Below are 24,716 nucleotides of genomic sequence, written 5' to 3'. Positions count from 1 at the left end.
TTTTTTTGGGTACTTGAATAGGAGTCTGGCAGGAGCCTTGAAACCAGCCTTTGCATACCAATGCATCTTTACTTGCAACTATTTTGCCTTCTTTTGTAGCATTGTGGGAGTGTTAGATTAAGTACATTTAGATAAATTATGTGCATGATCATTTCTCTCTAACCTTTTAAAATCATCATAACGTTATTTAAAACAGCAAGATTTATAAGGATCATTCATCTTTGTGACAAGAAACGTACTGAAATTATTTTACAAGGTGTGTATATTTTAAAATGCTATTTATATGAGTAACTGATTTATTAAAGTGCTTGCATTTAACTAGCCTATAGATTATATATGGACATACATTAAAGGTTAGACGAGATCACAATGCCACCTACTGGTGAAAGTAGATAATTGCATAAGTGATGTTGAATTAGTTGCTCAGACAAGATAATGTTATACATTCAATATGTTATTACAGAGATTTCCGTGTAGATAAAAAAGACCATCAAGCATTAATGCTTTGATAACTGCAAACATTTATTACTTTTCTTAACCCTTGAATAACAGATAGACTTTGCTTTGTGTTAATTTACCAGAAGGTAATTTTTGACAGTTTTGATGTTTTAAAAATCTCAATTTAAGGTTTTTATAGACATTAAAATAAAAAATACAGCTTGGCCTGTTACATTTTCTTTGCATGTATAAAATTTGAGTGCAACAGCATGCAAAGGAAAAAATTAAAGAAATTATACAACACATTTTTGGATCAATTCAGCTCATTCCTAAAATTGTAACATTTTTAGGTTTTTAATCTCAATATGGTTTTAATTCATTGCTTAAACAACAGCTCACACTTCATGCATGTAATATTTATAATAACAGGCTATAAAAAGAATATTTAATTCTATGCCAATGTTTTTAAATAATGATATTAATAATTTGTAGAGTTGGACAGATTTTACATTAGCATGCTAAGCTTTCATGAATACACAATGAGAAGCTCACAACGTCAAAGGTCCATTTAACAAAAGGCATTTGTTATAACTATCAAGTTTATACTGCTATATTACAACATCATCTTTTTACAGACAAACATTTATTATCTATGGAGTCGCATGCTGAACTCCTGCAGAAAAGAAAGTGGCCTCTGAGGGTCCTTTAAGCGGTTGTAGACGTCTCACCACATATTGTAGACGTCTCACCTTAAATTCAGGTACCGGAAAGCTCTACTAATGAGCTGATGCATTGAATTCGGCATGATAGCAAATGGGAAACACCCAAAAATGTGCAGTGCTGACAATCACTAGGGAAATATCCTAGCACATTACATTCAATAATAACATTTCATCTTCCACAAAATTGTCGGGTATTTTCATCCATAAAATATTGTAAAAACACATCCACGTTTTACAGGTATTAACCTTTAACACCTTGTATGCGGACATTGTAAATATAAATCTTATGCCACAAGTAAAAGCCATATTTTTGTGTAGTAAAAATAGCACAGTAGTGCAGCACAGTAGTGCAGTTCATAACAGCACGATGTGGTCTTTAATGGAAAGCACTAATAAAACCTATTTGTGCTTCCACTGTAAAGTGTACAGATTTATAACATCGTTTGGCATCCTGCTTAACAAACAATATTAATAAACAAAGAAAAATATTAAAAAGTAGTGGGCTTGCTGTCCTAAACCCTTTAAAATGTCAGCAAAGGTTTTTCACCTCTGTAAACTGTTCTGTAAACAGTAAAAGTAAAAAATAGAAATGAATCTGTTGTTATTTAACCAGATCACTATGTTCTTGGTTAAGTCTATTCCGGTTGTACCGTCTCAATGAACAGTAAACAACTCTCAATCCTCATTCTGACAAAAATCACAGTGGAATGCTTTTATTTAGCACCCCATCAAAATGAGGTAAATATACCTTAAAATAAAGGTAAAGTCATGGATGATATAAGATTGTATAGTCTCTTGAATGCAGTACTCCGCAACACACTTTTTTTTTTTTTTACAAAGGAAGATGTTTAATAAACTCCTCTTTGTGCTGTCTCAGGTAAACTGTACTTACAGTCCTTCTTGGTCATATACATGTACTGTATAAAGCTTAAATAGATATTTATTATTCAAAAGAACGGCAACAAAAGGCCAGTTCATCAGATGGACAGCCTTAAGACAATATGACACATTTTCACATAACCTAGTGCAAGTGTTTGCAACCTCCTCCCTCCAAAAACAAAATAATCTGAACCCCAAATAAGACAACAAAATAAGTTTTCCAGCTCAGCATTTCTTGGCCTCCTTGTGTTATGTATTTGAGGACCATCTGTGTACCTCTATGTCACATCAGAGCAGCAGATATTTCATTCGTCACGGGTTTTCCACTGGCTTTGCTGTGTCATCTTCAGACTCCGAAGTTTGTTGAGAGTGGAGGTGGAAAGGGAAAGAATGGATACTGAGTGTCATCCTCATCCACGAAGAAACACTGGAAGTAGGGAATGTCCTCTGCAGTGAAAAGACATAAGAGGCTACGGATCAGGAATATTAAAACGCACGCACAAAAGAAATGTGAATACAATTATTTAGGTATTTGACCTAATATAGGGGTCTCCAACCTTTTTGTTTGTTGATGTGTTTTATCATTGTTTAAAATGTTAACATACAGTACATCAAAGCAGCCAAGCTAATATAAAAAATGTATTCTAAATATTACAATTAAAACTATAAATGTGCTTTTTTGGTGGGCACCATGTTGGAGACCACTGTCGTAGAGCATGTTGTTAGCAATGATAAAAATCATGTGTTGAATTCCCAGGAAAATCTGATCAAATGTATTCTTTTAATTTGCTTTGGATAATAGTTTCTGCCAAATTCACCGACATGCAAAATTGCTAATGGCTGTATAATAAATGAAAATGACTTATATCCTCAAGATAAATTAAACATTACTGTAGATTATTTAAAAAAATCGGGGCAGTACCCTTTAAAAAGGTACCACTAGGTACAGAAATGTATACATTTGGTAGCAATATTGTATGAACTCACCCTCCTCTATTTCTGGAATATCTTTGGTGACATCAGGTTCTTCTCCTTTAATACCAACAGAAGATAAAGTTATTCTCAATGAAAAGATGCACATAGTAAACAAAAGCAAATCTTCTATGACCTGATTGGTACTGGAATTCGTTCAAAAAAATACATGCGTGTTTATACATTACTTTATATCAATTACCTTTGACTTCTTTGTCCTCAACAACTTCTTTCTCAGTTGGCTTGTCTAAAATAACCAAACATTCACAAAACAATTTATTTAAAGAATTTATGTAAAGAAATAAAAGCTAATTAAAATAAATTCAGCTGTTCCTTTACTTGCATTTACTTCCTATAGTGGCTATATAAAAAAATGTTACCCATGATTAGATTTGAATACAGAATGCCTTCAGATATAAATGCCTGATTCTTGTTTTAGAACCAGGAGGTCAAAAAGTTGAATTAAAAGTATGGTAAAAAATGTTAAAGTGTGAAATTGAATTCTTGTTCTGATACTCCTTATCTACTATCGTGTTAAATCTGAGCCATAATGGAGAATTAAGATGTTAAAAGTCTCTTACTTAATATAAAGATACTATATAAGTAAGTGCACAAGTACAGCTATAGTACCTTGATGTAAAGGTTTCTCTGCTTCAACCTCTACATGAGGAATTTCTACAGGAAAGAGATTTCTTATCAAACACTGATCTTAAAAATGCATTCATATTCATAAAGCAATAATAGTGATTTTAACATCTAGATTAAAATCAAGATTATGATATTTAAAATAAGAAATTTATGAAGTTGAAAAAGATGAAGTGTACCTTTCAGTTTGGGCTCAGGTCTGATCTTGACCTCTTTTTCTAGAATGGAAAATTCATTAATCTTATATTTAGACAAAAACTACGTTTCAAATTTACATGCAGGGTTGCCAGGTCTGTGTTTCAAAACTAGCCCAATAACCCTAGACCAAACACCAAAACTAAACATATACCACTCCAAATACCTAAAAAAGTAATTTTACAGTCACTTTTATGGCTTGCACACAATTTCTTCTTGAAAAAAAATCACTGTATAATAGTAGTAATAAACACAGTATGTTTTCATAAATAAAATAATTATGCATTAATCAACCCTCGGCATCAATTTAAAAGTAGCCCAAACCTTGTTTATATGCATCTTGATATAATAATAATTTTTTAAATTGAATAACAGATAATAGACTTTCATTTAAGTAAAAGTTTAAAATGATTAAAAAATAATCTTTATACAAACTTAAAAATGTAACTTATGCAAAACTCATCTCCTGATATGGTTTATACCCAAGATCACACTAAGATGATTTTAGACATACTCACCTTTCTTTGCAAGTCCAGGTTTAGTGATGTTTTTCAAGGCTTCTGTGTTGTGGAAATAAAAGTTTCAGCATTCATTTGATACATAAGTTGAAGAAATATGTGTACATTTATATAAAGTATATAACAAACAGCAGTTCCAGAATATACATTACAACATTAGGGAGGGATAGTTGACCCAAAAATAAAGATTTTTTATTAATTTCTTTGTTCTGATAAACACAGAGGAGGATATTTTGGGGAATGTTTGTAACCAACCCGATTAGAGGACCCATTGATTTCCATAGTGGGAAAAGGAATACTATGGCAGTGAATGGGGCTCAGGAACGGTCTGGAAACAAACATTCCTTAAAATATCTTCCATCGTGTTCATCAAAACAAAGAAATTTATACAGGTTTGTAACAACATGCTAACCCTAACCCTTTAAGAACAGACTAATATCATTTATAACCAAACCAAACATTTCCTTTCATTTTATACACTGAAATAAAAATCTTCTGGACATCGGTTGCACATGATTGAATAAGGTTTTCTTAAAATGAAATTAACATAAATTAATATGACTTTATAAAAAAATTTGATTTAATAATGTTAAACTGGTGTACATAACTAAATTACGTAGATCCAACAACTTAAACATTTTAAGAAAACTTAATTCAATCATGTGCAACTGGAGATTTTTTTTTCAGTGTATCTGAAAAAAAAATCTGTATTTGTTTTTATTACCAGGTAGCAACACATTTTGCACGAATTGTTCCCCTTAATCTGTCTGTTTACATCTTTACCAGTTTCACGCAAACACAATGACAAGAGCATAGACCCATTCATTACCTCTCTTAAGATGTGCAGTCTTTGTAAGGTTCCTTAGCGCTTCTTGTTCTGTAAATGAAAAATCTTTTACTTAATATTAAAGGTACACTGCAGGTACACTTGACTGATGCTTTCACTTTATATGAAACCTGCAAAGTGTGGTGCCTGTGCATCTGTAGCTTAATGTATCTACTATGACCAAACCTGCAGGTAAATATACAGTAACTGAGATTTATACAAATACCTTTTTTAGCTGGTTTAGCTTTTTCCTTAAAAACTGCAGGTTTTACTTTTCCAAGGACGGCCTCTGTAAAAGACAAAGGTTTTAAATATTCAGTAAGTTATTACTAAAAGATACACATTTAATCCAGCCTGTATACAATTTGGAAACAATACCATTAATTGTTCTGTTGTCCATTCTTAAAAGATGAATTTGATTTTGAGTAGACTCCAGGTCACTTTTCATTTCACCAATGTCTTGCCTCAGTAAATCCAGAAGAGACAGTTTCTGGTTGATGGCGTTCAAGAGCTCCAAATCCAAAGATGCAACATCATCTGAAAGTGTTTTGAAACCATAACAATTGGAACGATTCTGATGCTATTCACACAATAACAAATCAGGGTTCTTGCAGGTTTCAGCAAGTTAAATTTAAGACCTTTTTAAGACCTTTTAAGACCATTATGAGTCAAATTTAAGACCAACACGACACATTACTAGAAGCATTCAAATGATCTCAGCAATTCTTAAAACGTTCTATTTTTATTGATTCAGTTATAGAAAAATATAAAATGAACGCAGTTTTAAAACAGATAATCAAAATACATGGAAATACATTATGCTTAACTCTATTAGACTGCGAGTGTTGGCACTGACAAATTTTACCCATAGCCCTTTAGGAACAGACTTTTGACAATGGAAGCCCAAAAATGGCTCATAGTGAGCCATTGAAATACATTGAGTTAGAGGCAAAGAGCTGTGATTGTTCCTAATTAATAGTCAAGAAATGCACTGATTTACAATATTTATACCTCACACTAATATGTGTAAGTAGTATTTTTATAAAATTCTATCAACAATGTTTTTTGACTAATAAAATTCACTAATATTACATCACTTGGTATGGTCAGCTGCTGGTTTGTGCCTAGTTTTACACTGCCTCATACAACTTTAAAGCTTTAAAATGCATCACACTCTGTAGTACGTAAGCTTATAGGGGAGGTTTCCCAGACAGGGATAAGAGCTTTCCAAACTTAAAACAATTTGCACTGACATATCTTAAAATACATCAAAATGCACACAAGTAATGGTTTTAGTAAGGCATGTTTATTAAAACTAGTTATATGTCATAATTAAACTAAGGCCTAGTCCTGGTTTAAGCTAATCCCTGCCCGGGAAACCACCCCATAATGTTTAATGTACAACTGACTGTGTGCTGTGTATATATCTTGTGCCTGTTTATAAATATACAAAGAACAAAAGATCATTTTAAATTATTATTAATCCCTAAAAGCATTAATATATGCATTTTATTAATACATGTTATTAATAAATTAATGTATTGCATTTAATTGAATACGGAATCACAGAGCCAAAAAAAACACTCCACCCATACGTTTTATGCATAAATATGCACTATATACTGCCATCAGGTTTAATAGGCTCTCTAATTACACAATAACGGATTAATCTGCATTAAGAAAAAGAAATTTACCATTAAAAGGCTGTTTGATATGTGTTGCTAACGTTATCCACTAAGACCTCCGAAGGGTCGCATTTCTTATTTCAGAAATGGTTTTATTTCAGAATATTAACTTTGAAATTAACTTTAAAATATTGATTATTATTCTTAGTTAATCGTTAATTGTTGTAATATGCTTATGACTTGCGAATGTAATGCTCAGTTAACTTAAATAAACCAGGTGATGCCGTATGCAGCAGCCTGCCTATGCGAAAGGGCTCTGATCTACCGCTGTTCATTTAACCGTAACTCCTGAAGCATTTGCGCAATCAAAAAGTTTGAATTGTTCCTAAAAGAAGACAATTGCACTTTTTTGAAATATATGGTTTATTACGGTACTTTCTTGCTTTCCGTCTGCCAATCGCTGCTGTTTGTGGAGAGCTGAAGGGAAAGCGCGTTAGGTTCAAGTGCATCGCAGCAGAGAGCAATATTAAAGTCTAAAATATAAAACTGTGTAACACTAAAGTTGACACGCTGTTGGTGGCTCGTGACTCGACGGCCCGACTGTTTAAGTTGATTTTCAATAAAGCAGCATTGATTTTTGTTCGCTTCTGTGTCCTCTATGTTTCAGAACCTGGCAAATGCTCAGGTAAGCCACGGGCTTATAAATTACCCCGAAAAAGATTTTTGCTTATACAGAACTAAGTTTAAGGATTGTTTCTCGCCAAACCCACAGTAAACAGTCAGATCACAACACCTGAAATATACCTTATGGCACGATTTGCGTGGATTATGACAAAGGGCGGAAAGTTTCTTTTTAGAGACCCACCATCATACACTTTCTGCCTCCGCCACTGATTAAGTTAGTTCTTCAGCGAAGAGGTAAGAAATTTAAGACTTGGGTAAATCAAATTTAAGACCTGGGATAAAAATCTGGGTGTTTTTAAGACTTTTTAAGGCCTTAAATTTAACATTCTGAATTTTAGACTTTTTAAGACTTTTTAAGACCCCGCGGGAACCCTGCAAATTGGTTAACTCTTGTCAAATGCACTGACATTTTAGCATTCACAAATTTATTGGATTGACAGATGTTGAATGTATTTTATAAGACATTGAGAGGAAATCCCATGTCTTTTGGGTGTTTGTGGTGCTTTTCTCATATCTTGCCACACTTTACACAGTAGCAATAAACACAGAATGAGGTCACTGACATGCATACCTTTCTTTACAGGAGCTGCTTTAACTTTGTCCTTAATAACTTGAGCCTCTGAAAAGCAAATGATGTTAAAATGATTAAAGAACAATCTTTTATGGCATCATGTGTCTGGGCTCTGATCTTTAACACAGAAAGGCACATGATGATACAATGACTTTTACCTTCTTTCTCAGGGGCTGCTTTAACCTTTTCCTTGATCACTTTAACCTCTGAAATATAAAAAATGTGAAAAAACATTTAGAGAAAATACAATACAGTACATTTTGCTATGAATAAAGTAAAAAAATCTGTAAATCAAACCTTTAATTTCAGGGGCTGGTTTTACTTTCTCCTTGATCACTTCAGCCTCTGAAACGGTAAAAGTATTCAAACATTTATAAAGTTACTGCTATATTGTTTAGCATAATATTACATTTTGATATAAATTATGTAAAAAAGCAGTAAAACACGGTAAATGAAACCTTTCTTCTCAGGGGCTGGTTTTACTTTCTTCTTGAACACTTCAGCCTCTGAAATATTGAAAATATAAAAACATTTATTTGAAGTATACATTGTTGAGTATAATATTAATGTGAGTATATTTTACTATAAACACAGTAAATCAAACCTTTCTTCTCAGGGACTGGTTTAACCTTTTCCTTGATCACCTTAGCCTCTAAAATATAGAAAATTTTAAATAAAATTAAACGAAGAATAATATATTTTCTTATATAAATTAATAATATTTTGCTATAAATAAGGTAAAAACACAGTTAATCAAACCTTTTTTCTCAGGGGCTGGTTTAACTTTCTCCTTGATGACTTCAGCCTCTGAAATAGTAAAAATATTCAAAATTTGATAGAAAGTAGACATTGTTTACTATTATGCTATACATTCGTAAGTACAACATTATATTTTGCTATAAATGAGATTAAAAAAATGCAGTAAAGCAATGTAAATCAAACCTTTCTCCTTGATCACTTCAGCCTCTGAAATAGTAAAATATACAACATTTTTTATAGAAGGTAGACATTGTTTACTATTATGCCAGACATTGTTTAGCGCAATATTACATTTAGCTATACAAAAAAAAAAAAGGAATAAAACAAAGTAAATCAAACCTTTAATTTTAGGGGCTGGTTTAACTTTTTCCTTGATCACTTTAGCCTCTGAAATAATGAAAATAAAAATACAAATTATAAAGAATATATTAGTGAGAAGAATACCGAGTATGATTTTGCTATAAATGAGGTAAAAACACAGTAAATCAGACCTTTAATTTCAGGGGCTGGTTTAACTTTCTCCTTGATCACTTTAGCCTCTGAAATAATGAAAATGTAAAAAAAAATAATGAAGAATATATTAGTGAGAAGAATACCGAGTATAATTTTGCTATAAATGAGGTAAAACACCGTAAAGCAAACCTTTCTTCTGAGGGGCTGGTTTTACTTTCTCCTTGATCACTTCAGCCTCTGAAATGGTAAAAATATACAAGCATTTATGGAAAGTCATTGTTTAGCATTATATTACATTTAGTTATAAATGAAGTAAAAAAAAAACAGTAAAACAAACCTTTAATTTTAGGGGCTGGTTTAATTTCCTCCTTGGTCACTTTAGCCTCTAAAATGGTAAAAAGAAAAAAAAACTGTTATAGAATACACTTTTAAGTATAATATTACATTCTGCTATGAATGAAGTAAAAAACACAGTAAATCAAACCTTTAATTTTGGGTGCTGGTTTAACTTTCTCCTTGATCACTTTAGCCTCTAAAACGGTGAAAATATGAAAGCATTAAAATGAAGAATGCATTGTTGTGCATATATTATATTCTGCTATGAATGAAGTAAAAACACAGTAAAACACAGTACAGTAAATCAAACCTTTCTTTTCAGGGGCTGGTTTTACTTCTTCCTTGATCACCTTAGCCTCTGAAATATCGAAAAAAAATAAAGAATAAAGAATACATGTGTAAAAATACTATTATAAAACGGGCAGTTCTGGTTCTTCATTCTGATTGGTTGAAACGCGTTCTAAGCCGTGATAAAATACACCGGTAACCTCACGGTTCAGACCACATTACATAAGTATCACTGCGCCACTGTTACTGCGTATTGATTTATGAAAATAAACACCACAGTCTTAAATCATATTTTTAATTTGTCTACAATTGCACTATTAATGGCGATATCCAGATGAATGTCAATAAATATTGTTGAGTCATCTCGTCGATAAAGAGAAAACGTTGTTTGAGGATTTTATAACTCAAGTTCATACGTCCGCTATTATCCACTGGGTGGCGATCTTACCCAACTTAAACACTGACGCATTCACTGAAAACACCGTGTAGTACTGTTCATGGCTCCATCTGAATCTGATCTCTTACTAAAGTTCTTCACAAAAATGGAATTATCTCCGCTTTTAATAAAAAAATTGAGAGGTGATAAGAGATCAAATGAAGGTAGGATGAAATGTTTTTTTGTTTGTTTTTGTTTCAAAGCGGATGGTCTGTTCTTTCATTTGATATTTTATGTTTATATAAAGAAGATAATTTTTTGGAAGGCATTAAACTAAAACTGGGTGGCAACTTAAAAAAAAAAAAAACGCTGACGGGGAACGAGTTCAGCATGCTTCCAAGCATATTTGATCATCACTTCAACAGTTGCACGATATAAATGTTAATGTATAAATTAGATGAATGGTGATTTATAAAATAAACACCACAGCCTTAAATCATATTTTCATTGTGTCTTTACTGCGTCTGTCTTGGTTGGGAACTGCGCTCTGTTTCAGTCACACTTGATTCTGAGGAACTACTTTGTTTGGCGGAAGAGTAATATTTGTACTAATATAATTACAACTTTTTTGGGTTTTATTTTATAAAATCCCGCTAACGTTATGCATATGAAGTAACCGTTTTATAAACGCAATAAACCCCTCGAAGCGTTGGGTTACCAGTGCATTTTATAACAGCTAAGGGGGTTTAGGCACTCCGCTTCGCGTCGTGCCTAACAACGCCCCTTAGCTGTTATAAAATGCACTGGTAACCCACTGCTTCTCGGGGTTTATTGCTTTATTACAGTAAGTATCATTTAGCTACAAATGAGATAGTAAAACACGATAAATCAAACCTTTCTTCTCAGGGGCTGGTTTCACTTTCTCCTTGATCACTTCAGCCTCTGAAATTATGAAAATATAAAAACATTTAACGAAAGTAGAATACATTGTTAAGCATTACATTACATTCTGCTATTAATAAAGTAAGAAATACAGTAAAACACAGTAAATCAAACCTTTCTTCTCAGGGGCTGGTTTTACTTTTTCCTTGATCACCTTAGCCTCTGAAATATTGAAAATAATAAATAAATAAAAAAGAATACATGTGTGAGAACACTATAAGAAATACAGTAAAACACAGTAAAACAAACCTTTCTTCTGAGGGGCTGGTTTCACTTTCTCCTTGATCACTTCAGCCTCTGAAATGGTAAAAATATAAAAAAAAATATAGAAAGAAGATATTGCATACTTTTATGCTACACATGTTTAGCATAATATTACATTTTGCTATGAATGAATAAAAAAATGCAGTAAAACACAGTAAATCAAACCTTTCTTCTGAGGGGCTGGTTTCACTTTCTCCTTGATCACTTCAGCCTCTGAAATGGTGAAAATATAAAAAGAATTGTTACACTTTACAATAAGGTTGTTTGTTAATTTGTTAAAAGGTACCCTGACTATGAAGACTTGTATGCTTGTATACTTTATATTTACCTTTAACTAATAAAATTCATTGATATAAACAGATTAAATATTTTCATTACTTCAAAAACCCAACATGTAATACTCATTTTAACATATGAAGGCTACCATTATGTTTGGCGTCCTGAAATTGATGACGTGTAATAGTACGCTTCATTTATGTTACTTTCTGTTAAAGGGCTGAACAGATGACCAGTTGCTGTATTTTGAAATAAAAATCAAACCAAATACCGCCACCTGCTGTCTGTGTGCATTTATAACTCTCATCTTCTGTTTCACATCATTTTACAATCTACTGATTGAAGACTTGTTCATCACGTTTACCTGGCTGTAGCATTAAAAGAAAGGGGTTTATTGAAACTATTTGACGTCATGCACATTGATGGCAGCCTCCGTTTAAATATTTGTAAAGTTTTAAATTATTTTAAAACATTTGTAGTTTTTTTCCACATTCATATTGCCAATCCCAGTGTTAATCTATTAAAACATACATGTTTTTATAACTGGTGGAGTACCTTTTAACATAAGTTAGTAAATGCTGTAGAAGTATTGTTTATTGTTAGTTAATGTTGGCTAATGCCTTAAATAATTGTAAACAAATACAACCTTACTGTAAAGTGTTATTAAATTTTTTTGAAGTAGAATACAATGTTAAGCATTACAGTATGTTACAATTAGCTATACATGAAAAACGCTTTAAAACGCAGTAAATCAAACCTTTAATTTTAGGGGCTGGTTTCACTTTTTCCTTGATGGCTTTAGCCTCTAAAATTCGGAGAAAGTAGAATACAGTACATTGTTAAGTATAATATTATATTCTATTATGAATAAAGTAAAAACGTAGTAAAACACAGTAATTAAAACCTTTCTTCTCTGGGCCTGGTTTAACTTTTTCCTTAATCACTTCAGCCTCTAAAATGGTAAAAATACATAAACAACAAAACATTTATAGAAAGTAAAATAAATTATTAAAAAACTGTAATATTACATTCTACTTTGAATGAAGTAAAAAAACAGTGAAGCAAACCTTTCTTCTTGGGGACTGGTTTAACTTTCTCCTTGATCACTTCAGTCTCTGAAAAGTTGAAAATATAAAAACATTTACATTTGTATACATTGTTGAGCATAATATGAGTATAATTTGTATAATTTTGCTATAAATTAAATGAATCAAACCTTTTTTCTCAGGGACTGGTTTTACTTTCTCCTTGATCACTTCAGCCTCTGAAATGTTGAATATATTTATAGGAAGTATAACACATTGTTTAACATAAAATAAAATTATAAATACTCAAGTGTATACATTAATACCTTTCTTCACAGGTTCTGGTTTTGGTTCAGGTGCCTTTTCTTTAAGAACTGCTGCTGTAAAACAGTGCAATAAATCATAATCATGCAAAACACGTTCACGGGATATGCAGGATGATTTTATTGAGATTCATACCTTTCTTTACAGGAGCTGCTTTAACTTTCTTCTTGATGACAACCTCTACAATGATGATAAAGTATTTAGAGAAATTGTATGATTTAAAACTGATTTAGAGATTAAAAATAACTTTTCTTTGCATACTGTTAAAATTAATGTTTAATCAAACCTTTCTTCGTAGGTGCTGCTTTTTCTTTCTCTTTGGTAACTTCAGGCTCTACAAAACAAATATTTATTTTTTTAATCATTTTATAATATTACATAATTTTACTTCATACATTTTTTTAATTATAATTTTAATTACAGTAATTACAGTATAAATCAACAGTATATACAGTATATGGTGACTTTATTGACATTAATACCTTTCTTCACAGGAGCTGCTTTGACTTTCTCCTTGATCACTTTAGTCTCTAAACAGCATCAAGTTGAAAATAATGTCAAAGAAACGTAAAAAAAATATATTTTGTTGCATTATTTTTGCTTAGATAGAAAAAAAATATGTTTAGGGATAAAAGGAAACGTCAAGTGAAAATTGTAACTCAAACCTTTCTTTTCAGGGACTGGTTTAGTTTTCTCCCTGATAGCTTCAACTTCTAAAATATTAATATCATTATTATCATATGAGAAATACTAAAATAGTGGAAAACAATTGTACAATTATATTTACATCCATACTTTTCTTTCCAGGAGCTGATTTAACTTTGTCCTTAATGTCTTTAGCCTCTGAAATCACAATGAGGTCAAAATATTCAAAGATTGTAAAGGGTTTTCTTTAGCATTTGTTCGGCTCAATGTTAACTTGATCTTAAGTGGGATTGAATGTAAAGGTGAGGATAAAATAATAAAAACTCCAACCTTTCCTTTTAGGGGCAGGTTTAGCCTTTTCCTTAAGGGCTTCTGCCTCTGAAATTATAATAATTTTTAAAAGTTTAAATAGTAGGCATATTCTTACATTTTTGGGGGTAATAATAAGAATCTTTACTTAAGATTTATTTCTATACCTTTCTTCGCAGGAGCGGGTTTAACTTTCTCCTTAATGACTTCTGGCTCTGAATTAATAATAATATTCATACATACGTTAAGAGATAGTATATACAAGGCACATTCTTACATATTTTGGGTAATAATAAGACTCTTTTCTTGGATTTATATTCTTACCTTTCTTCACAGGAGCTGGTTTAACTTTCTCCTTAATGATTTCTGGCTCTGAAATGATAATAATATTTCAAGGTTTGAAGATAGAAGGCATATTCTTACATTTTTTTGGAGGGGTAATAAGACTCTTCTCTTGGGTTTATATCAATACCTTTCTTCACAGAAGCTGGTTTAACTTTCTCCTTAATGACCTCAGCCTCTGAAATGGCAATGATGTCAAATATTTAGAGATTGTATAATATTTACTATAGCATCAAATTTATGGAAATGAAATATTCATTTTTACAAAGTGACAACATGTCAAGCTTAAGTAATTGTAACTCAAACCTTTAATCTTAGGAGCCGGTTTAGCCTTTTCTTTGATTGCTTCAGCCTCTAAAATGATTACAATATTAAACAATACAGCTTTAGGTTTACATTAATAATCCTGCATGTAATTTGCAATTAAAAATGTAAGTACCTTTCTTTGGTGCTTCTGGCTTGGTCTTTTCTTTGGTTACCTCAGCTTCTATAGAAAATTTAAAAGCAAAACTTGTCAAACATTGTGCAAAATATGAAATGATAGTCAGAACTGTTGGAAGTATTGATATCCCATGAAATATGAAACAGCTAACTAGATAATACCTTTCTCCTTAGGGGCTGGTTTTGCCTTTTCTTTTGGAACCTCAACTAAGAGGGGTTAGAAAATATAAAAGTATGTAAATATATGAGATTCTTGTTTTAAGAAATTGCAAGCAAATATTAAAAGACACAAAAAAGGAACAAAATGTTGGCACAGCTTCCAAGAGATACAATACTATTGAAATGGCAATCTGTCAGGCAATTTGACATAAAAAGATTCTGAACAATTATTTTGTTTATTGTTCACTTGTAGTTGCTATGAAAGGTTTTACTTGATGGATCTGTGGATCTATTGCATGGATTGGGGTTTATTTACTGCAACCCCTTACTAGTACACAAATTATGTCTTTTTGTATTCTATAATAAATATTAACTACCCTGTCAAAACGCCAAACTCATGTCACTTGCAATATGCTGACTACCAGCTGTAGTGGGTCACCGTAAGCCTTACACAAATGAGCTGGATGGTGGATAAGGTGGATGTATTAATACCTTTTTTTGCAGGTTCTGGTGTCGGTTCGGCCGTCTTTTCTTTAGGAACATCAGGCTCTATAAAAGAGTATTGTTTCAAGTGCTCAATAATTATCATAAAGTGAAAAACAACACGCAGGATGACTTCATCAATACTGTACCTTTCTTTACAGGAGCTGGTTTAACTTTCTCCTTGATTATTTTAGACTCTATAAATGACAATATTAAATGTTTACAGAAAGCAAAATTAAACAGCTTAGAAATAATATTTGTTGTTTGTTGTAGCTCGAACCTTTCTTCTTAGCTGCCGATTTTTCTTTTTCTTTGGCAACTTGAGGCTCTGCAAAACAGAAATATGTTTGATTTTTATTATACCAAACATTGCAACTTTGCTGACAGGTTTATAACCATCACTTTGTATTGAGTAGAATAACACATAAATATTAAGTCATATTTGTTAGGGGGAAACATACCTCTTTTAGGTTTTGGTTTAGGTGCCTTTTCTTTGACATCTGCAGACTCTATAAAACAATACAGGATGATTATTTGTTAACTCATCGCATGATACAGCAAAGTGGAAATTAACATTTATTATGCGAGATGGTTTAGTACCTTTTGTTACAGGTGTTGGTTTAACTTTCTCCTTGATAACTTTAACCTCTGAAAGGAAAATGTAATGTTACAAATGTGTAGTATTAGCTTTTGAAAACACAAAAAGATAAAAAAAAAACGTGCACTGTACCTTTCTTTTCAGGAGCTGGTTTAACTTTCTCCTTGATCATTTTAGCCTCTGAAATGTAAATCATAAGATTTTTAGTAGGCATATAATAAAAAGTATAATGTTAAGAATAATATTTTTACTATAAACACTGTAAAACAAACCTTTCTTCTTCATAGAAACTGGTTTAGCTGTCTCTTTGACCACTTTATGTTAATAAAAAGCAAAATATGAGTATTCACTCTAAAAAATGCTGGGTTATTTTCAATCTACTAAAAAGGGATGAACCCAACTCTTTGTGTTGTAATTTAACCTATGCTGGGTTGTTTTAACCTATTTTTGTGTCAAATATAAATATTACATTTTTTTTAAGTTAATTTAACCCAACGGCTGTATTTGTCCCCTTTTGCACTGGGTTGAAAATATTTTTTTAGACTGTATATTTTAACTTCCCAGGCGTTAACATTGTTTTGGCATTATTCTCTGAAATAAACTAAAGTTGTTTTACCTTTCTTTTGAGCTGGTTTGCGCTTTTCTTTGGTTATCTCTGATTCTACAAATAGTTTGTTATGACAACTTTTTTACTTTGTTACAGCAAAGTAACAGTTCAAACAGCACTCCTAATGGGATATATTTTAAACTGGCAGAATCACAAAAATCAATAGTAACTAGTGAGTCTAAATGAAAAGGTTAATTAGATATGCACCTCTGTCTTCTTGAACCAGTTTGACTTTTTCTTCAGGAACCTTGACTGAAAAGGGACAACAGCGTGAATAAAAAAAGCTTGGGGTATGAACATGTGGATTAAGTTAATATTCATTTTAATAGAGAAAGGCATATTCAAACCTTTCTTTGTAGGTTTTGGTTTTGGTTCAGGTGCCTTTTCTTTAGAAACTTCAGGTGCTGTAAACGGTTTTGTATTATGTTATGAGTAAACATCATATAATGATGAAAACACATATAAACATGCATTAATGATTTAATTGACAAGAATACCTTTCTTAACAGGAGTTGGTTTAACTTTCTCCTTGATTATTTCAGCCTCTAAATTGGTGATAATACAGAAATGTTTACAGAAAGTAGATTTACGTCTTACAGACCCTTTGTTTTTTTTTTAACACACAGAATCAAACCTTTCTTAGGTGCGGCTGGTTTTTCTTTGTCTTTGATGACTTCGGGCTCTGCAAAACAGAAAAATATTTACGATTACTTACTACACCAAACAATGCAGTTTAAATGGGACATTTCACAAGACTTTTTTAAGATGTCAAATAAATCTTTGGTGTCCCCAGAGTAGGTATGTGAAGTTCTAGCTCAAAATACCATATAGATAATTTATTATAGCATGTTAAAATTGCCACTTTGTAGGTGTGAGCAAAAATGTCCCGTTTGGTGTGTCCTTTAAAATGCAAATGAGTTGATCTCTGCACTAAATGGCAGTGCCGTGGTTGGATAGTACAGATTAAGGGGCGGTATTATCTCCTTCTGACATCACAACAATAGGATCCAGATTTCAATGACCTATTTTTACACATGCTTGCAGAGAATGATTTACCAAAACTAAGTTACTTGTGTTTTTCTTTTTCACTTTTTCTAGGTTGATAGGAGCTCCGGGAACCCAATTATTGCACTTAAACATGGAAAAAGTCAGATTTTCATGATATGTCCCCTTCTCTACACCAAAAACATTGACAAGTAGAACAAAGGTCTTTTTTTAGACTTAATAAAGTAAGTATCCGTACTGCCTTCAAATTTTAAGTTAATTGACTCAACATATAAAAAGTAAAATTTACTCAAAAGGCAGAATATAAACTTACTTTTTGAAGTAACAACAATTTAGTTTTACAGTGTATAAGACAATATTTTATATGATGAAAAACATTATGTGGCGGTTTCCCGGACAGGGCTTATCCTAGTCCCAGACTAAAATGCATGTTTGAGGTGCTTTAATTTCAAAACACCTTGTACTGACATATTTTAACATATATAAGTGTAATTGTTTCGTCACAAGCTGCATACCAGTATTGTTTTTTGTAAAGCTTGTTTGTAAAAACTACTTAATGTCCTAAAATAACTAAGGCCTGGATTAATCTAAACACAGTCCGGGAAACCGCCCCTATATGCAGGATTTTTTTTACTATTCATACCTTTCTTTACAGGAGTTGGCTTAACTTCGACCTTGATGGCTTTTGCCTCTGAAATGGAAATTATGGTTAAATAATGCAAAACCCGAGAAACATTTTTAATATTTAATATTGATCAAATCAACAAGAATAAACAACCAGATAATTACCTTTCTTTTTAGGGTCTGGTTTTGTCTTTTCTTTTAGAGCCTCAACTGAAAAAGGTTACAGGGAAAATAAGAATGTTTAAGATATATGACATTCTGAAATTACCCCAAATTATGATTTCATCAATATTTCACACCTTTCTTTACAGAAGCTGGTTTAACTTTGTCCTTGATAACTTTAGCCTCTGAAATAGGAATTATATGAAAATATTTAGATTTGTTTTTCTCTGTATTTAAGTTTGTTTGTTGTAAAACAACAATCGCAAACCTTTCTTGACAGGGGCTGGCTTAACTTTCTTTTTGATGACTTCAGCCTCTGAAACAACAAAAAATACAACTTTTATATTATCAGACACTATAAAGCCAAAAACATTAACATAATTACTTCACATGAATATAGCCTGGAATAAAGTGACGTTTACGTTTATTCAGAATAAATGTAAATGTATTTAAATTTGCGAAAAAAAATTCACTTGACTCATAACAAACCTTCCTTTTCAGGGATTGGTTTGGCCTTTTCTTTGATGACTTTAAATAAAAAACATTCAAATAAAGGTTTATGACTGTCCATTCTTACCTTTTAAGTTAATTTATTGACTAGATGGCAAAATATTTAAATAATAATTTTTTTTTCATTACATTAGGTGCTTTCAGGTTCTGAGAAACAGTATTTTTTTAATGCGTTCATACAAACAGATTTATTGTGATCTATACCTTTCTTCACAGGAGCTGGTGTAGCTTTCTTCTTAACATCAGTCTCTGAAATGGCAATGATGTAAAATATTTAGAGATTGTAAATTTTTTTCACTATCACTATGTGCCAAAGTGAAATGTTAAGATGATCCTCACCAGAGACTAAAAGTACATAAGAAAAAATAATACTGAAGTAGTGTTCATTTACCTTTCTTAACAGAGGCTGGTTTATCTTTCTCTTTCACCTCTTAAATCATAATAATGCAAAGATGTTATTAGCATATTTTAGCATATAGGGATTGAATTCTTGATACACAGCAGTAAATCAAACCTTTCTTAAGTGTTGGTTTAACTTTCTCTTTAATGGTTTCAGCTTCTACATCTAATTAAAAAAAGAAAAAAATATGAGCATTATCTTATCAAGATAAATCATATTTTGCCTTATTCAAATGAATAAATGTAAGTACCTTTCTTTGGTGCTGGTTTGTGCTTTTCTTTTGTTATCTCAGGTGCTGTAAACATAAAGGAGTTTAATATCAACTAAATTCTGTGTCAGAACTAAAATTTGAAAGATTAACTAGGCAGACATATAACTAACCTTCCTTTTCAGGAACTGGTTTTGCCTTTTCTTTTGGAACCTCAACTGAAAATAGTTTACAATAGAATTAACGACTTGTATGTCTTGTAAAAATTTGTATGAGATTTCAGGAAATATAGAAATTTGTTAAGGTATAATGTAGTAACTATAAATATCTATAGTATGTTTATACCTTTCTTTGTGGGTTTTGGTGTCTTTTCCTTAGCAATTTCAGGCTCTGTAAGACGTTAAGTTAAATTATCACGTTACAGTATACATCAATTACGTTACAGAATTATTTTATTGACATTCATACCTTTCTTTACTGGAGATGGTTTAACTTTCTCCTTGATGACTTCAGCCTCTGGAAGGCAATGATAGTATTGATAGTAGTTATGTAGATAATGTGATTAAATAAATGCACAAGTGAAATAGATAAAACAAAAAATTAAATATAATGGAAACTGAAACCTTTCTTTTCAGGGGCTGGCCTAGCTTTTTCCTGAATGACTTCTGCGTCTAAAATAATGGTAATGCAAAAAAACATAGCATATATAAACTTGATCACAATCATACATTTTATATGGGTAAATTTTTAACACAGTTATGTAAATCAAACCTTTCTTCTCAGGTGTTTTAGCTTTCTCTTTTATGGCTTCATCTTCTAAAAATGCAGAATAAACAAGTATTTAAAAATAGTGACGAAAGAAAGGAAAACATTTTTCCATTCTCTCTGATAAGTTGATGTAGTGCTGGCTTTGGCAGCTCTTTGGCTACTTCAGGCTCTGCAGAACACAGTGATTTAACTTAAAACAAGCAGTTGAAATGTTGGTGTTGTTAACTATGTTCAATTTAGCATCTCAAAAATCCAAGCTAAAGCACATGAACTGTTATAACTCATTATATACATTGAGAAAAAATAATGGGTTACAATATTTGCACATAAACTGATACATTACTGTGTCCTATAATGAATGAAAGAAAACTTGTTACGTACCTTTTTCTTTAAGAGCAGGTTTTGGCTTATCCTTTGGAACCTCAACTGAAAAGGGGTTACAGAGATTTTAGGACAAATTTATAAGAATTATAATATAAGAATCACGCAATATGATTTATGGAGGTTTGTGCCCGTTATTTACTGGTACATGTAAGGAATAGTTCACGGCGGCCCACTCAATTTTTCGAAAATAATGCACACCCACAGCAGGTGAAAAGTTTAATGGCCCGTCATCAATTATTCCTTACAGATTAGCAGGGACGGATTGGCAATCTGTGCGTTCTGGAAAAGTCCAGAACGGCCGTTCAACGGAGGGCCGTCGCCCGGCCGATGGCAAAAAAAAGTCTAATAACGCAATATGAACAGCCAACAGCAGAGGCACTAATACGATCACTTTTATGCTGATACGTGTAAAAAAAACAAGGAAGAAGAGTCGGCCTACTAGCAGTGATTGGTCCACGGATTCCCGGAATTCGCGAGCGTCTATGTTTGCGAGCCTGAGCATCCACAGCCTGGTCATGATGAGGGACAGACCGAGTTAACTTCACATCAGCAAGAGCTAAGTGCCAGTAGTAGCAGGACACGTGACATTATAATATAATATACACGATATAAAAATAAATAAAACTTGCGTGAAAATTAACGTAATGCGCAACTAGTGTTAGAGAAAGACGTGATGTGAGTGTGTGCGCACGCGCGTGTGTGAGAGAGAGGCGCGATTGAACAGTGGAAAAAACAATACATACTCTGTCATTTGGTTCATATGGGACATAATTCAAACGGCAAAGTGTTTGCTTATATTTGTATACAGTCGCAATAAAACAAAACATTTTGCTTTTGTCAAACTGTAAACTCTTGTCAAACTGTAACCTACTGTACAACCAACTGTCATCTCACCAAAATCACACACATCAAAGCAAAAAATATTTATCCAACCCCGTTTAAAAACAGTCTGTGGGTGGACATTCATCGTATTGCATTGGTTTTCATTTCTTTCATTGACTTTATTGTATATGAGAGGTTGTAGTGAGCTCACATTTTCTTCTACAATGAAGACTAAGGTATTGAATTAAACGGGTAAATATCAGGCATGCATTGCAACCACTCTAAACGTGCTAATAAGAAAGGGGGCTAAATAATTGACCAAATATTTGTTTAACCAAAAAATCCTAGCTTGCACTTTCTGTCTGTCTTCCATCAGAGTGCAGTTTTTCCTTGTCTTTCATATTTGTGTTTAGTATTGTGGAATTGGCAAAGACCTGGTGGTTGTTTGTGAAAGCTGTACAGACAAACTTAATAGGCCTACAGTAGCTATTTTCATTATTTCACAGCCTTATTATACATCAAAGTTTAATATGACATGGACAAAATATTAAATATCCTTGTCTAATAGTCTGACAGTATTGTGGCATAGTATCAGGACATCCTTGTGTCTGTTGCGCATGGCTAGGGCCGAATGGCCGGATGATGGGCCTATTTGGGAAAAAGTCCAGGGCTGTTTTTTAGCCCCAGTCCGTCCCTGCAGATTAGGTGTGCATTTATCGAAAAATAATGCATACCTGTGGAACATTTCTCAACCAATCATATAAACCAATCAACAGCCTGTCTTCGTTCATGTGCGTCTTGTCAATAAATAACCTAGAGAAATGTTCACTACCATCTGCACTTTATTGCAATTTCCCTCTTACACTATTTTGCCCTGTTTAGTAAATCTGGTCCATTGTATCTTACTACCTTTTTTAGGAGGTGCTGGTTTGTCTTCCTTTTTGGCAGCCTTTGGCTCTAGAAAACAAAAAGATATTTTTTTTATTAAGTTTAATTCAATCCTTTGAAATATTAATGGTTTCTGGTTTATGATTAAACACATTTTTAGTAAAAGTTAAGAGGCTTAATGGAAAACAATATGATATTTAAGATAATATTTGTACCTTTCTTAACAGGAGCTTTGGCCTTGATGACTTTAGCCTCTGAAATGACAATGTGGTCAAAATTGTCAGATTGTCAAGGGTTTTCCTTTATCTTTACTTGGCTAAATGTAAACTTGATCTTTAAGCCAGGTTGAAAGCTTTAATGAGAATTAAATTGATGGAAACTCAAACCTTTTTTTTCAGGAGCAGGTTTAGCTTTTTCTTTAATGGCCTCTGAAATTATTATAATGTAAAAGGTGTTTAGAGACAAGTAGACAAAGAGAAAAAATAGATTCTTGGATTTATAGCTCACTAAAGTTGGAATAACTTAAAAAATTACAGCTAAAATGTAATTGTGTGTGAAAAATAAAATTACCTGAAAGATTTAAGTGGAAAAAGCTCAAATTTTATTAGATATTAACAATTTGAGTCATTTTTAAAAGATTTTTCACCCCAAACATTTTTGATAAGTTGATAAAACTTAAATTTTAAAGTGTTACCAATTGAAGTAATTTTTTAAGTAGATCCAACTTTCATTTTTTTGCACAGTACCTTTCCTTTCGGGAGCTGGTTTAACTTTGTCTTTAATGACTTTAGCCTCTGAAATTGCAATGATCAGAAAATATTAGGATATTGTCATTTTTTTTAAATATTAATCTTTACTCTTTGTATTCCAGTAACTCAAACCTTTCTTTTCAGGAGCTGGTTTAGCCTTTTCTTTGATCACTTCAGCATCTAGCATTGCGGCGATGAAAATATATTTAGCGATAGCAAATAATTAGCTCTTTCTTCAAACTGCCAATGTTGTAATAGTGTAATTATGTAATATGTTTTAAATGTAACACAGATTGTAAGTACCTTTTCTTGTTGGCTTGGGTTTTTCTTTGGTGCTCACAGGTTCTGAAAGCACAAAATAGACTGAATCTAGTCTGATATCCAAATTCACAAAAATAAAAATAGACATGTACAGCATGTATTGTATGTTACTGTATAATATATATAATTATATAACACATAATATACTATATAAAACCTTTCTTTGAAATGGCTGGTTTTTCTTTCTCTTTTGTAACTTCCGGCCCTATGAAACATAGAAATTGTTGTTTGGACTATAATAATGTATTGCAGATACACACACAGCTATTTTCAAAATGACTTAAGGCTCTAAGATTGTGGTGAGGATTGCTTTCAAATTGTTTCTTTGCTGTTGCAGTTTGGCAATTATATAAAATACAGTATTTTTATTTTATAGATTATTTTTATAGATTTTTTTTGGGTGCAGGTTTGGGTTTTTCTACTGCAATAGTGGTTTCTGTTAAACATTGAAGTAACATTGTAAGATTATGCTTGCTTGTGATTAATATAAAATTGTAAGATAAATTACATCAGTATTTCTGATACGTCGGTATCGCGCATTAACGTATGTTAACAGTGACAATGCTTGATTTTATAAATGTATCAGCAAACCCTAAAATTACATGAACTAAAATTAATAAATGTAGAAGTGTTGTTCATTGTAAGTTCATGTTAGCTAATGCATCAACTAATTGTTAACAAACACAACCCTACTGTAAAGTTTTACCATATAAATAAATGGAATATTTTTTTCAACAGTTACCCTTCTTTGGGGGTTTCTTTTCTTTGATTACTTCAGGATCTAAAACTAATGTCAAAACAGCTTAAAAAACTATCGCTAATGCAAACTATTTGTAAAATGTCTAATAGGTTCAGCTGTTTGCTTAAAGCATCTTTATCTTCTTAGATAAGTGTTAAAGAATAATAATTCAGAAAATCAATGTTCTGACACTATAACAATTTTACTACCAATCCTCATAAAAGCTGTCCTGTTTTATTAATAAAGACTAATACCTTTCTCCGGAAGAGATGGTTTTGTTTTCTCTTTAATATCTTTAGCCTCTAAACAAATTAAGGACAGGAAATTGTCATTTAGATTCAATAAAAGGCAAAAGTATATGTGCAAGAAATAAAGTAAATGAAAGTCATAAACTACTTAATAGAACTTAAGTACTGGTCACACAATAATAGTAA

General features: G+C 32.0%; 1 protein-coding gene across 50 annotated transcripts in view; it reads right to left on the bottom strand.

Moving 5' to 3' along the window:
* Positions 1-501: 501 nt before the first annotated feature.
* LOC135733765 (uncharacterized) overlaps positions 502-24,716 on the bottom strand; it is a 48,575-nt gene continuing 24,360 nt past the window's right edge. For 6 of the 50 annotated variants that reach the window (XM_073812374.1, XM_073812370.1, XM_073812385.1 and 3 more), the window contains 78 exons: positions 24,537-24,584; positions 23,701-23,748; positions 23,526-23,567; positions 23,355-23,402; positions 23,220-23,267; positions 22,860-22,901; positions 22,689-22,727; positions 22,495-22,542; positions 20,761-20,805; positions 20,383-20,427; positions 20,235-20,282; positions 20,080-20,127; positions 19,957-20,001; positions 19,785-19,829; positions 19,654-19,698; positions 19,518-19,568; positions 19,395-19,433; positions 19,208-19,252; positions 18,983-19,021; positions 18,762-18,809; positions 18,631-18,678; positions 18,497-18,541; positions 18,351-18,398; positions 17,337-17,384; positions 17,200-17,247; positions 17,050-17,106; positions 16,910-16,954; positions 16,712-16,756; positions 16,368-16,409; positions 16,228-16,275; positions 16,098-16,145; positions 15,959-16,006; positions 15,778-15,825; positions 15,647-15,694; positions 15,507-15,563; positions 15,018-15,062; positions 14,854-14,901; positions 14,721-14,768; positions 14,545-14,592; positions 14,397-14,444; positions 14,240-14,287; positions 14,094-14,141; positions 13,914-13,961; positions 13,784-13,831; positions 13,601-13,648; positions 13,405-13,452; positions 13,254-13,298; positions 13,121-13,174; positions 12,986-13,033; positions 12,837-12,884; positions 12,674-12,721; positions 12,527-12,574; positions 11,659-11,706; positions 11,479-11,526; positions 11,344-11,391; positions 11,182-11,229; positions 9,935-9,981; positions 9,772-9,826; positions 9,625-9,672; positions 9,477-9,524; positions 9,326-9,373; positions 9,174-9,221; positions 9,018-9,041; positions 8,835-8,882; positions 8,680-8,727; positions 8,534-8,581; positions 8,373-8,420; positions 8,234-8,281; positions 8,076-8,123; positions 5,574-5,732; positions 5,422-5,484; positions 5,199-5,246; positions 4,370-4,411; positions 3,836-3,874; positions 3,642-3,686; positions 3,214-3,258; positions 3,027-3,071; positions 502-2,486 (listed from right to left, as the gene is read on the bottom strand). In XM_073812374.1, coding sequence (XP_073668475.1) covers positions 2,386-2,486; positions 3,027-3,071; positions 3,214-3,258; positions 3,642-3,686; positions 3,836-3,874; positions 4,370-4,411; positions 5,199-5,246; positions 5,422-5,484; positions 5,574-5,732; positions 8,076-8,123; positions 8,234-8,281; positions 8,373-8,420; positions 8,534-8,581; positions 8,680-8,727; positions 8,835-8,882; positions 9,018-9,041; positions 9,174-9,221; positions 9,326-9,373; positions 9,477-9,524; positions 9,625-9,672; positions 9,772-9,826; positions 9,935-9,981; positions 11,182-11,229; positions 11,344-11,391; positions 11,479-11,526; positions 11,659-11,706; positions 12,527-12,574; positions 12,674-12,721; positions 12,837-12,884; positions 12,986-13,033; positions 13,121-13,174; positions 13,254-13,298; positions 13,405-13,452; positions 13,601-13,648; positions 13,784-13,831; positions 13,914-13,961; positions 14,094-14,141; positions 14,240-14,287; positions 14,397-14,444; positions 14,545-14,592; positions 14,721-14,768; positions 14,854-14,901; positions 15,018-15,062; positions 15,507-15,563; positions 15,647-15,694; positions 15,778-15,825; positions 15,959-16,006; positions 16,098-16,145; positions 16,228-16,275; positions 16,368-16,409; positions 16,712-16,756; positions 16,910-16,954; positions 17,050-17,106; positions 17,200-17,247; positions 17,337-17,384; positions 18,351-18,398; positions 18,497-18,541; positions 18,631-18,678; positions 18,762-18,809; positions 18,983-19,021; positions 19,208-19,252; positions 19,395-19,433; positions 19,518-19,568; positions 19,654-19,698; positions 19,785-19,829; positions 19,957-20,001; positions 20,080-20,127; positions 20,235-20,282; positions 20,383-20,427; positions 20,761-20,805; positions 22,495-22,542; positions 22,689-22,727; positions 22,860-22,901; positions 23,220-23,267; positions 23,355-23,402; positions 23,526-23,567; positions 23,701-23,748; positions 24,537-24,584 — 3,830 coding nt within the window. In that variant the 3' untranslated portion in view covers positions 502-2,385. Of the gene's footprint in view, positions 2,487-3,026; positions 3,072-3,213; positions 3,259-3,641; positions 3,687-3,835; positions 3,875-4,369; positions 4,412-5,198; positions 5,247-5,421; positions 5,485-5,573; positions 5,733-8,075; positions 8,124-8,233; positions 8,282-8,372; positions 8,421-8,533; positions 8,582-8,679; positions 8,728-8,834; positions 8,883-9,017; positions 9,042-9,173; positions 9,222-9,325; positions 9,374-9,476; positions 9,525-9,624; positions 9,673-9,771; positions 9,827-9,933; positions 9,982-11,181; positions 11,230-11,343; positions 11,392-11,478; positions 11,527-11,658; positions 11,707-12,526; positions 12,575-12,673; positions 12,722-12,836; positions 12,885-12,985; positions 13,034-13,120; positions 13,175-13,253; positions 13,299-13,404; positions 13,453-13,600; positions 13,649-13,783; positions 13,832-13,913; positions 13,962-14,093; positions 14,142-14,239; positions 14,288-14,396; positions 14,445-14,544; positions 14,593-14,720; positions 14,769-14,853; positions 14,902-15,017; positions 15,063-15,506; positions 15,564-15,646; positions 15,695-15,777; positions 15,826-15,958; positions 16,007-16,097; positions 16,146-16,227; positions 16,276-16,367; positions 16,410-16,711; positions 16,757-16,909; positions 16,955-17,049; positions 17,107-17,199; positions 17,248-17,336; positions 17,385-18,350; positions 18,399-18,496; positions 18,542-18,630; positions 18,679-18,761; positions 18,810-18,982; positions 19,022-19,207; positions 19,253-19,394; positions 19,434-19,517; positions 19,569-19,653; positions 19,699-19,784; positions 19,830-19,956; positions 20,002-20,079; positions 20,128-20,234; positions 20,283-20,382; positions 20,428-20,760; positions 20,806-22,494; positions 22,543-22,688; positions 22,728-22,859; positions 22,902-23,219; positions 23,268-23,354; positions 23,403-23,525; positions 23,568-23,700; positions 23,749-24,536; positions 24,585-24,716 lie in introns of all 50 variants that reach the window. The other 44 variants (XM_073812376.1, XM_073812373.1, XM_073812372.1 and 41 more) reach the window with 44 other exon arrangements.

Source organism: Paramisgurnus dabryanus, chromosome 17, assembly GCF_030506205.2.
Source record: "Paramisgurnus dabryanus chromosome 17, PD_genome_1.1, whole genome shotgun sequence".
Taxonomy (NCBI): Eukaryota; Metazoa; Chordata; class Actinopteri; order Cypriniformes; family Cobitidae; genus Paramisgurnus; species Paramisgurnus dabryanus.
Note: the sequence above shows the minus strand (reverse complement) of the source record. Positions and strands in the feature narration are given on the sequence as shown.